Source organism: Rhea americana, unplaced genomic scaffold, assembly GCF_003343005.1.
Source record: "Rhea americana isolate MKP2758 unplaced genomic scaffold, rheAme1 scaffold_67, whole genome shotgun sequence".
In the NCBI taxonomy this organism is placed as follows: domain Eukaryota; kingdom Metazoa; phylum Chordata; class Aves; order Rheiformes; family Rheidae; genus Rhea; species Rhea americana.
In genome coordinates, this window is record NW_028186834.1 from 4,144,018 (window position 1) to 4,156,747 (window position 12,730).

General features: G+C 37.0%; 1 protein-coding gene across 1 annotated transcript in view; it reads right to left on the minus strand.

Moving 5' to 3' along the window:
* The window catches only part of CCDC93 (CCC complex scaffolding subunit CCDC93), a 50,928-nt gene that overhangs the window by 11,672 nt on the left and 26,526 nt on the right, over positions 1-12,730 (minus strand). Inside the window, exons 13-18 of the mRNA XM_085320929.1 lie at positions 8,877-8,939; positions 6,635-6,708; positions 5,988-6,069; positions 4,674-4,745; positions 3,598-3,669; positions 3,238-3,346 (exon numbers count right to left, since the gene is read on the minus strand). Coding sequence (XP_085177055.1) covers positions 3,238-3,346; positions 3,598-3,669; positions 4,674-4,745; positions 5,988-6,069; positions 6,635-6,708; positions 8,877-8,939 — 472 coding nt within the window. The remainder of the gene's footprint in view (positions 1-3,237; positions 3,347-3,597; positions 3,670-4,673; positions 4,746-5,987; positions 6,070-6,634; positions 6,709-8,876; positions 8,940-12,730) is intronic.

Sequence of the window (12,730 nt, forward strand, 5' to 3'; positions counted from 1 at the left end):
AAGACACACTTTAATACACTCTGGAAGAACACTGCATCTGCATGTAAATCTCCAGTAGTTCGCAAGTAGCAGATTATACGAGCACTGGACTCCAAAATAACACAGTTTAGTGTCTAAATTAAACCTCAACTGTTGACCACACTTTATGTGAACATAACTTGTCACTGTCAACTGTGCTTCCCTACCACTGTCTGTTCATATTTCTTTCATAAGCTTTTCCCTTGCACCACACAGGTTGCTGCGCTGCTAACAGTTGTCCTAGGCTAACTTGTGTGTTTGTTTCTGCGCGGAGGGAGAAGGGATTAAGCAAGGACAGATAGGAACTAGATAATCCAACACTATGGGGGAAGGTCTGGAGCAGGGAGAAGAGTTGCATGTTTTATACTATACCCTTCAAGCTACAGATGAGCTAGATACCCAAGAAAGCTCTGACAGTGTAAAAAAAGGAAAAAAAAAGCTTTAACTTGTTTATGTTGTTATAATTAAACAATACCTTCTTTTCAAAAGGCTGCTTTAGGTAAATATAGCATATGGTCACAGCTTGGTGGCGAAGGTATGGCTCAGACATTCATCCCCTTTGGGCCTACAAGACAATGATGACCAATATTCCAAGACTACTAAGTGTTCCTCTGTTCTTTAGTTCAAGGTCTAAGGAAAACTAAGATATTTAAGATCCTTGAGGGAGAAGTTCAACAGAAGGACAGTTGGCAAAAATTGTTATGGTTAATTTATTAAGCACTGTCTAGAATCCTGAACCCAGAAAAAGGTATGGGTCAGAAAAGATGAAATGATTTAATGATGAAAATTATAGTAGAGGTCATGAGCAAGCCAAAAAAGCCAGACTGAAATCATCTTCATTAATTATAGTCTAAAGGTTAAAGAGCTGCCATAAAATCTTTACAAAACTGTGAGATGACTTGTAGAATTCTGCTCTCAGACAGAATCAAACCAGCAACCTACAGCTCAGAAGTGAACATTTTAATGACTGAAATCCAGAAAGGCACCAACAGTATCTCACTACTGCAGTAGTGAGATACAACAGACCGAAGAGCTTTCTTGTCATCACAAGACAACAAACACATATTCTGGATATGCTATAGCCTATAGAGGTATGCTGAGTGCAAGGACTGTGAAAGCACAGAGAAATCAAGAATGGTATTAAGGGCTGTCCAGCATGTTCCAGGAAGGTAATTTTCCAAATGCTGAAATCAGGTTGCTTCTTGACAAATGGCATGTATCTATGCACACACAACAATCTCCAGAAGGGCTTTCTTCAGAAGAGGTGCTTTCCTGATTAGTTCAGTTTTTGTAGGACTCAACTGTTGCCAGATGGAAGAGCTCTGCTAATCATGGATCTTCTAGGAGTTAATATAATAAATTAACTTGAAAACTATCCATGTTTTTTACTGGTTTAGCAAGTTGTATCAGCTCACAGAGACTCCAACACACACCAGAGCCCATGTAAGGTAAAGAAGGAGGAAGAAGGAAGGGGAAAACAAAGGCAAGTAGCTCACTGATTCTCTTGACAGTGTAGCTCAAAGTTTTACAAAAGACAGACACTTCAGTTAGGTATAAAGAAAAAAAAAAAGTCATAGTGAGTCAACCTGCAGCTTGCTTTTAGTCAAACACACAGAGGGACAGGGAAGGATTAAAAATCCGTAGTATATTTTGAAATAGCTTCCTAAACTGTTTTCTGAATGGGCTTGTTTTCACAGAATCGCTGAGGTTGGAAGGCACATCTGCAGATCATCTAGTCCAACYCCTCCATGCAGAACACCAGAACAGGTTGTCTAGGACTATGTCTAGTCAGGTTTTGCAAGTCTTCGGGGATTGAGACTTCACAGCCTGCCTGGACAACCTGTTCCAGTGTTTGGAATGGAATTTCCTGTCTTTCAACTTGTACCCATTACCTCTTGTCTTGTCACTAGGCACCACTGAACTGGCTCCATCTTCTTTATACCCTCCCATCAGGTATGCCCGAGCCTTTGATTCCCCAGGCTGAACAATCCCAGCTCTCTCAGCCTCTACTCATATGACAGATGCTCCAAACCCTTAATTATCTTTGCAGTCTTTGATCTACTGGCAACAGTTTCTCAATGCAGACCAGAATGCCATTGGCCTTCTCTGCTGCAAGGCTAACTTCTGGTCAACTTTTTGCAGAAAAGTTGTTTTCCTGTTGAACAAAGCTGTTTTCCAGTCCATCAGCCTCCAGCCTGTACTGGTACATGGCTTTAATCTCTCCCAGATGTAGGACTTTGCACTTCCCTTTAAGCTTTCTGAGATTCTTCTCTGCCCATTTCTCAAGCCCAATGAGGCTGAATAGCAGCACAACCACCCAATGCATCAACTTCAAACTTGCTAGTAACTGGCCTCCAGCTGGACTTCATGCAGCTGATCACAACTCTTCCAAGTCCAGCAGTGCAGGCTGTTTTCAGTCCACTTCACCAGCCATTTATCTAGCCTGTGCTTCATCAATTTGTCAGCGATGATGCTGCAGGAGACAGTACTGAAAGCATAGCTGAAGTTGAGATAAACAACTTTCACTGCTCTCCTCTCATCTACCATGCCAGGCATTTCATTGTAGAAGGCACTGCAGAATGAATGGTCAGGTGTGATTTCCCCTTTGTAAATACACATTGATTGCTCCTGATCACCTTCTTGCCCTTCATTTGTTTGGAAATGGTTTCCAGGAAGATTCGCTCCATCATCTTTGCAGGAACTAAGGTGAGGTTGATCAACCTGTAGTTCTCCAGATTCCCCTTGACCTTTTTGAAGGCAGAGCTACATTTATGAAGCAACAATGACTAAAAATGATCCCTTCAAGAAACTTTCTTTGTAGTTCTTGATATAGTTTGTATAGAGAATCAGGTATCTCATGCCAAAGAAAGCAATCCAACATTAAGAGCAGAGTAAACATGACTCATATGTACAGCTACCTCATTTGTAAATGGCAGAATAAGGACTTCAGTCTAAACACACTGGTCATTGATCCAAATGAGTAATCTTCTGCAGACAAAATTCACTCCAGACAGCTTGTGCATCAAGTTTCATCCTCAAAGGCATTATTATAACCAGTTTATAAAACCTTGAAAATTGGGTGTATTATGTGAGTGTCAAATGACCCTTAAAATACCACAGGATTAACAAGTGCTGTTGTTACGCATCATCAGCTTATAAAGCAATTGCCCTCCTTTCAGGGCTTTAGCCTTCAGTAGAATGTTTGTTTGATATACATACCCTGACTGTAAAGCTCAATAAATCTTTTTTGATACTGCGTTAGCTCAGCTCGGCTGGGTACTTCATCAATCTTGCGTTGTAAAATGGCTATTTCTCTGTTTCTTCGGGCCTAAATAGAAAGGCAGGAGGACAGAAAAAGTCTCTGCTAGTTCTCTTCTTAAAATGAAAGAAACTCATCCAACAAGATTTTTAAAATTAAGTATTTAGTTATGAAAAAGTATTGACTGAGGGTCAATTTTATTTACAGTTGATCTGTGGCATAAAATTTTTTAAAAATTAGAACAACAAAAAAGTAAAAGTGAGAAGATGAGAAAAACCATCAGTAACTTTGTCCTACTAAATTTATAAGGAGTTACTCACCAGTAGTAGCCGGATCTTTTGAAGCTTATCTTTCTCGGTTTTGTATTGCTGGTCTATAATCTTATTAGGCTCCTAGAATTTGAGAACCCAAAAGATAATTTTGGATTACAGTAACAAATCAGATCTGCAATTGGAAAAGTGTGCGAATTGGATTTATTTTGTCTTGGTTTTTTGTTGCTTTGTTCATCAATTGTTCAATTCAATTTGTTCATTCACTGAAAGCTACTATATAACATCATCATTTGCTTTTTTTTTTTTTAAATAATGAATCATGATTTGCATGAAAGAAATCATTCATCATTTTCACAGCAACCAATTGCAATTTGCTACTTTTTAAGTCTTCGATACTTAGTTTTCAAGATTTGTCAATAGCTTTTCCATTGCTTAGCAGCAGCCACTCTTATCAAAATGAAGAGAGAACAACATATGTATGGGAAGATTCTTCTCTATGCTTATTTTCTAAGTGTTCATACTTTGATTCAGTGGAGGGGTTAAAAATAAACATGGTCCAGGATAGATATCAAACCCTCTGACACGCATTCTAGATTTGCTTACTTGGGGATTTTGTGATCATGTTTTCTTCTGGAAAAATTTAAACTCTAAGCTTACATTTTAATTTTCTCATGCTAGGTTCAGGAGGATGACAACATGTGGGACCTACAATCTACTTGAACTCAAATACATAAATATATCATTGTTTATTCATCTAAAAATACAAATGGTTCAGCCTTTTCCATCTCTGTACTCTTCATTCATTCCCATCAGTCTGGATGCACTTGCATAAAATACAAAGTTTTGACAACTGCTTACTGCATGCAGTGTACTGAGCCACTGAAAATTTGTGCTTCCATCTATCAAACAAAACCACTTTTACAAGAACAATCAAAGCAAACATTTCTGAGGAGGAACTGTTTCTATCAGAAATACACATGGCTCCTAACAGCCTGTGATTCTTCTTCGATGCTACACAGACAGTGGATTTTAATGCTTACTGGAATGTGCCAGAAGTCAGAAGGACCTAGAAYAGGATTTTAAAACACAAATTAAAAGTAAACTCTTAGACATTTGCTACTTACCTCTTCCTCCCCATTTTCCACTGCCTCTGCTTTCAAATTCTCAATATTTTGTTGAAGTCGCTCCATTTCTTCCTTTAAAATAAGAAAAAAGTTTTTGTTGCTTTTAGTTAAGATCTTTTAAACTGGGGATGGTAGGCAGATTGATTCCACATATCTACAACAAATTTCTGCAGTTCACGACACACTTTAATACCTGCAGATTTGTAAGATTAAACAACTGCCCAGGGTTAAGGCAGTCATTATCACTCATCACATAAAACTGAACATCATCTTCTGTCAACTATAGAAACAGTTCTATTTCTTACTTGTCAATACCTAGATCCAGCTAAAACAAGTAATGAATGATATGGAAAAAATCAGACTGAGGAAGAACAGTAATATTACAGTATAATGTATAATGAACTAATCGAAAGTTAGTTGCAAGAGAGTTTCCAAGTCAAGAGTGTTCAGTCAGATTCAAGGCAATTTTTTTATTTATTTTTATTTTTTACTTCTTTCATTGCATTAAAACTCTTCCACTACTGTTTAAGTAGAGGAGAATGAAAACAATTCTTTCTGATAATATTTCTAGGTATCCTATCAACACAGCAGTGAAAGGGCAAATAAACACAGTAATTAAGCACTAAAACCGAAACATGCTCTGAAGACTGAAATAGCTGCATCTCAGGCTTGCCTCTTCTGGTGGGTTGCTCCAAAGCCAGGGACCTTCAAGAAGCCTTCATCTTTGRTACTGTGCCCCTTCAGGGCACTGTTGACTGCCTTATCCAAGAGAATTTGTTTCAGGTTGTAAATAGCATAGGTGGGTGCCTAATAAACAGTCAGATCTCCATCTTACATTCTGTGAGATCCCCTCCTGCCATACCCCAAGTTATTTTCTGTAGAACGGTAAAGCAAATAAAAAGCCACAGTAATGATCAGCACAGGGCTGATCTAATATTATGTCTAGGAACAGTCTTTAATCAAAGAGTCCCAGGCACTATAAAACCTTGAGGGCTACACTAATTTAGATATCCCTGCATCCTTCCTTATACCTCCCTGCTTCCTCAGGACAGGGCACAAGTGCTTCTGGTTATTCCAGTTCCAGCTTCCTTGGTTTTCCAGCCTTGTTGCAGTTGTGGTACACTGCAGAACTGGGCAACTGTCCATAATTCTGCCACAAATCAAGCTGGTGGCACTATTTAATCTGAACCTGAAAATACCAGTAAAAAGTGGGAGGGGAGGTGCAGGGAGACAACAAAGCAAGAGCTTTGCATAACATACATAATGCTTGAATGCTTGTTTATATCAATTCTTGTATAATAAAGTAAACCTTACCCTACAATGTGCTTTGAACTCTTGCTCCTGGCTTTTGAGGTTTTCATTCATAGCCACAAGTGCTCGCAGGTTCTGTAATATGCTAAATTTGAAGACCCAGAAAACAGCTTTAGTCTTTTAGTTTCTAATTTAAACAGATAGAGAACAAAAACAAAAATTAGAAGAAACTAGTTTTCCTGTAAAATAGAAATCCACACACCAACACTGATGAATCAGAACAACAATGTAGTATTACACCCAGTGTTTCGATGGCTTTGCCCAGTTCTTCCCTCACTACTGCAGAAGTTTTAAGAGGCCCTCCTATTCAGTTTAAGCAAGATGAAGGCTTCAATTAGGAAGAAAATGGAGATAAGTAGATGAGGGCTTCCTGTCAAATGAGTCTTGGATTCCTCTGCTTGTGTTACACGTTTAAGCATCTGCAACTATTTTCAACTATAGACTGACAATTAATATTCATTCAGACTTAATAACATGGTAACCACACCCTGTCTTTGTAAGCGGAGCAGAAGGAACCTTTTCCTTAATTTAGTTATTTGTTTAGGCTGATGAAACAAAATTAAATGATTCATTTTATAATCATTTTCCAAACCTAAAAGGTCACAAAGGAGAGGGAAAAAAAAAAAAAAAAAAAAAGCTAAAAAGCTTACCTAGAATCTGCTTGGGATTCTATTGTTTCTAAGGCCGCCAACTCCTTGTCCAGCTTTTCACTGCAACTCTTAACCTAAGGGTTGTAATTAATAATACACTGAAATACACTTGTACACAAGGAACAATTCATGGTGCTCAGCTTTCCCATGCTATGGAACACACGAGGTAAGTTGCACCAGTGAAAGCTATAGCAACTCACCTAAATACCACCATCAATTTAGAGTGATGAAGACGACCCAAAGACTGATCTCTTAAATTTCTCCATCTGGCCCCTGAAGGGCAAGATTGTATCTGAGACCATGCAGCTACAAAGCAGAATAAAACTGTCCCATTTACACAAGCCATAAGGAAAAGGCTCCAAATAGAGCAGAGAAAACACTGGCTACAAAGGAGCATTGCTTCACTTCTCTGTTCCAATGTCTGGGCAGTTGAGATAGTCTGAGATGGTTTTTATTTACTGCCAGTAGCAAACAGTAGTAGAATTACTACTCTCAAGAAAGAAAAAAAAGAGGCAGACAAGTGAGAATGATTATCACACACACATACAAAACAAAAACAAAAAAAACCTCTAAAATTTATGTGGGAACACAGGTGTTTACTCTGTGGCTTCCTACATACTAAATGCAATGACTTTGGGGCAAATGAGGTTTTAGAAGGGCTTAATTACACATTAAACCAGATACAAGTTACCAAACCTCTCAAGTCAAGTCCTCAGCTGGCTGAGATCTCAGGTAAGTCCCCCTGCCTCTCAGAATAACTGCCAACCTGAACTGTTGAAGGTACTTTTCTTTAAAGTTGTATATTTTGCCACTCTTTTGTGCAGCTACACCAAAGGAGGAAATCATGTTAATTAGAACACTGTTTTCTGAAATATGCATGTTTGTTTTTTAAAGAAGAAATAATGATTATCCTCTGCACTGTGCTCACTGACTTCAGCATGCTTATCCTGCCACACACTCCAACACAATCTACTAAAGGCAGTAATAATACCTTCCCACAACCTGTGCTCCAGCTGAAACATTACTAACACAGTAAAAGGCAAAATATTTAAAGCTTTTAAGTGCTGAATTTAAAGCTTTAAGCAAGAAAAAGTGCAGAAACTTATATAGAGCAAAGCCCAACTACAAAGAGATTTTTTATAACTGAAAGATGGTTCTACAGCTGACATTGCATCAGACAGTAAAATGGATCAGATGTGGCTGCCTGCTTCTGACCAATGCCTGTATTATAATCCCTTAACTTTCACTGAGGGGAAAATAAAACAAAACAGAAAACTCTACTACCACTACTATTCCTGACACTTCAGACATAAGTTGTATAGAAACATTTGACAAGGATATACAGAGCAAGAGTTAACTCACTACAATGACCTAAAATTTAACAGCAGAAACCTTTAAACATGTAGTTTTTGCACAAATAAAATAGTTCAAACCAAGAATAAACTCCATACAGTTCAATAAAACTAACATTTCACTTCAGGCAGATGTATTTACTAATAGTTTTACTTGTGCCATTAAAAATAGTGTTATTCTCATATTTTACTTCACGTTGCAATCACAGGATGCATTAGTATCTTTTGGTAACCTACAACTGCCATGTATGACTGACTTTAAAAAAAAGCCTTCATAGAGTTTCACAATTTAATACTCCTCTCCACAAATACTTCTCAAATGAATTCTCTAAATAATGATTCAAAGAGAATCACTGTTTAGTTTAAATAATATGGAACTAAGTGTCAAACAACATAAGAAAATAAAATGATACGTATCAATTGTAACAATTGACTCCAGTAAGTCTAATTTTTCCAAATACTTTGAGCTCTTCAGAGTTCCTCAGAAATATTCTTTCCACAACAGCTTCTCAGAGTCTTCTCCAAAGTATTGTAGCATTATTTTAGAAAGCAAGTAAAGCTTGATCTTTATATCCTCTTATTTCTCAGATTGACCGTGACATGTATGCCCATGTCAAAGTCTAAAAACACTACTCATCACAAATATATTGACTAGTTAGTAAGACAGCACAGAGAACTCACAGATAACATTAATTTCAAATTAAGACAATCCACATTTCTTTAACCATTTTATTAAAGAATGGAGAAAGCAAAAAGGCGTTTCGCTATCCCAGCAGGAATATTCATGATCAATGCAGAAATTCTCTTTTCAAATTTCTATATGCACAACAAGTTCTCCCAAGAACAAGGTAGAGAGATTTTCAATTTTTACGTAGGAAAACAAAAATTACCTCCGTTAATGCCTTCTTTGCTTCAGTACATTTTGCCTGCAGATCAGCACATTTAGCTTGTAGCTGTTATCAAAAAGAAAGAAGAGAGTTTTGATTCTATATTTACTCTAATTATACCTATAATGCAGAATAACAATATTTGAGCTGCCAAGTTCACAATGGTTGCCAATTAAACAATAGGCATACCACCACAGTCACCGTCCTTTCCTGTAAGGTACTTTGAGTGCATTTCATTGCAAGAATTCTGCTCGAATGATTAATAGCAAATATTTTCCATCTGACTTTCTGTATTAGGTCCTAGAACAAACAGTGGCTTTTATAAAATGGATGCCAATGGAATGGTAACTTGCTGAACAGAATCTCTTGTAAACTATTGAAAGTTACTTAGCTGAGCTATGTTAGTCTCGTTTCATACCATACTAATAAGACAGTCCTATTTTATACTTCTCCAAAAAAGTCAGGATGATTCAAGACTCGCATAAAAGCGGCAAGGCACCAAACCATAAAGTTGTACCATACCAATAAAGCAAGCTGTTGTAAGAGTCTCCTTTGTGGAACTATGGAAAGGCTAAAAGAAGGCAGTCAGCAATCATCCACTGGCTATTTCACTTGTCAAATAATTTACAGAAGGTAAATTTTGGAAGAGTATCCTTCTCTAGAGTTCTTATAATTTAAAATAACATTACAAATACTAACAACAAAAAAAAAAGAGACCTGAGTTAGAAGAGAGGAATAAGAGTGCTGCAAAGCAACACATGACTGGCTTTCTACTTTTTATGTTGGTTTAGTTTGCTGTTTGTATATGGAGCTACGGCTCAACATTCCATTCATTCATTTCCAGAACAAAATTTGTAACATTAAAGTTCTTTCATTATATATTTCCTTTTTTTCATCAATAATTCAGAGACTGAATTCTAGCTAGTTGGAGCTGGGAGGGGGATAATAATCACAATTTTAGCTGGCAGTCCACATCTTATAGAGACCAGCAAAGATTCAAGAACTATTTAATCTAAGAATTCTTCCCAAACTTATTGCAGTGCTGAAGCCAGAACTTCACTTCATAAATATTCTTTAAAAGGTCTCGACTGTCACTTTCAACTGATTTCAACTTCTACCTCACTCCTTCAAAAGCCATCTTTGGCAAGTGGTGAAACAGTTTGACAGGTAAATTCTTTACTAGTACAATGAAGAGAAGAATATGCTTGGTTTATATCTGTCAGCACTATTCTTCCATACAAAAACATAACACAGACTTATGTACTGCAAATAAGCAAAGCTGAATTAAAGAGCCTTCAACTGTCAAAATGGCAAACAGCATTACAACATATTTAGAAAATACTTAAGTTTTCCTGTAATATGAAGTTTATCTTTGGTAGTGAAAAGCAGATCTGGAATGAAGTACAGACTCTACCAATTTCTTGTGGTTTACAACCACACTTCCTCCCCTTCTAAAACTTCTTTCCTCTTCTTAACAGTATGTGCAAAGCAAACAAACATATTCATTCATTTACCAGGAAAACTGGGTAATAAGTAAAGTAAAATATTTGGGCCAGAAATGAAAAAGTAAAAAACTCAACATGTATCAAATTGCAGGAATATTCTCTACTAATTCAGCAGGCATACTATGCTACAGTTTTGTAGAATGCAAGAACCATCTGCTCCAGGAAAATGTTTCTGAATATCCCAAGGATTGAGATTGCAAACAGACATCAGGAGATCTTCCAGACTGTAAAGGCATAACACAGCAAAACACTATGGCTACAAAGGCTACCCACAATTTCTAAGATGGTTTAGTTGTTGAGCCTTACAGCTCAGGTAGTTGGCTGTAAGGAACAAGGAAACAGCATGGCTGGAGAATAGTGTGCTAATGCAATACAGTAGGACACTGCCTAAGTTAGCTGTTGCAGTTCCCTAATGCTATCTTTACTACAGAAATGTACCTAGGTTCTCTTTCCCAAAATCAAGCTTGAGCTAACTACCTCCGAGAGCACCAACAGCTCTCACAACGCAAGCATGCAGAAGAGCTGTTATGTAGTGTTCAAGCATTTGTGTGTTCAAACCGAGCATTCAAATACGTTTATACAGAAAGACTGCAGACAGATGTGATCTGGCTAGATACAACCCAGCTTCTATTCAAAAGCTGTATAACTGCATTAGAACAATGCTAAACCTGAGCAAATATGTCCTTTGACATAGTGGAGTACCTACAAAGTGAGTCAGTACAACAAAGCTTCTCATCTGTAACAGGTTTGCAGCCAGCTAGCTCAGAGCAGATGCAGAGAGACTCTGCATCTGCCTTCATTTTATAATATTCGAGCAGTACACCTGTATCTCCTTTTGTTTGTATTTAAGCCCTTTTAGCTAAGCTCTTTTACCTCCTGGGTTTAAACGAAGGGCCAGTGTGATGCAAGTATACTGTACTGACAATGACTGTCCTTCCCCCCACCCTCCACTTCTAAAATTCCACAAGACCCCATTTTGTCATCTCTGTTCCCACTCCAGGAAAAAAAAAAATTTAGGAATGATTTAACCATCTTTATGTCCATTTTATGATTTTTAAAGCTTGACACTTCAACCTGCATTTAAATGCTCATCATTCTGATAGTGAACCAAAGTTATATTTGACATAAAGATGCTTGGAAAATTCACACTAACCAAGTGTTAAAAGGATACAAAATTCATGTAAAGAACAATGTAATTATTTTTAGTATACCATAGTAGCAAAATTTTATCAAGTTCTTATGTGTTCTGTTTCCTATATACTTCATTTTCCTTTTCTGAGGACTGACTGACTACTTTATACACATAATGTGCATGATGTAGGGAGACCTACATGCAGGACCATTCGTCCAAAAGCAAATGAGTACATTCTTTTTTAATGCTTTCCAATATTTCACTCTAGAACAAAGAGAAATGATGACAGACATTGTTTAGATCCAAAACAGAGCACAAATATTCATTGCAGTGTTATTGGCTAGGGGAGAAAAAAATAGAAAAAAGCTATTTTTGAAAGATTGGGCATGCCAGAGGACAATACAGAAATGGAACTGCACTGAGCTTTGAAAGAAAAATGAATCTAGTTCAATATTTCCCAAAGGAGAAACACTTTAACACTTACACATTAAAAATCACTTCTTACAGTCTACCATTTAAAAGTCTATTTTTTCCCAAAGACTTTGTGAAAAGCAAATTAAGAATCACCTACATAGTTTATTCATTAAACATTTTGTCTTAAGTTGAAAAAGAAAAACCAAGTAACAGGATAAGCAATTGGTTTTTCCATTTTTCTATGCCGAAGTTTTATTTCTATAGCTTTATTTAAACTTAGTATTGCTTGAGAGCAAATTTAGAGACTTAAAAAAAATGATTCCCAACATACGTTTCACTGAAAGGAGATGTATTTAAGGGATATCTATCCCCTCAAATCTTAGAGGGGGAAAAAAAAGCTCTACAGACAGACCAAAAATATTTTATATTTTATTCTCGAAAAAAAAAAAAAAAAAAAAAAAAAAAAAAAAGAAAAAAGAAAATAGGTCAAGTGGCTAGGCAGAGGGGATTAAAAGCTAGTACTCCCACAGTTATACGACAGCAGGTAAATATTTCAAAGCTATCATTCTTTTATCTCTGTTCTTTGTAAGACTGGACACATCACTGTCTCATGAGATATGCCACAGAAGTCTATCTTTCAAAGCCCCTGAACCGTTGGTGTTTAACGGGTACAACGAGTTAAGATGTAAGGTCTGTCTTACTGACAATGAGAGTGAAGGAAAAAAAAAAAAAAGAAAAAACAAAAGATGAAGGCTGCTGGTGCAGTGTTGTACTTGACAGAGTATCAACCATAGAAGTCATCGGGA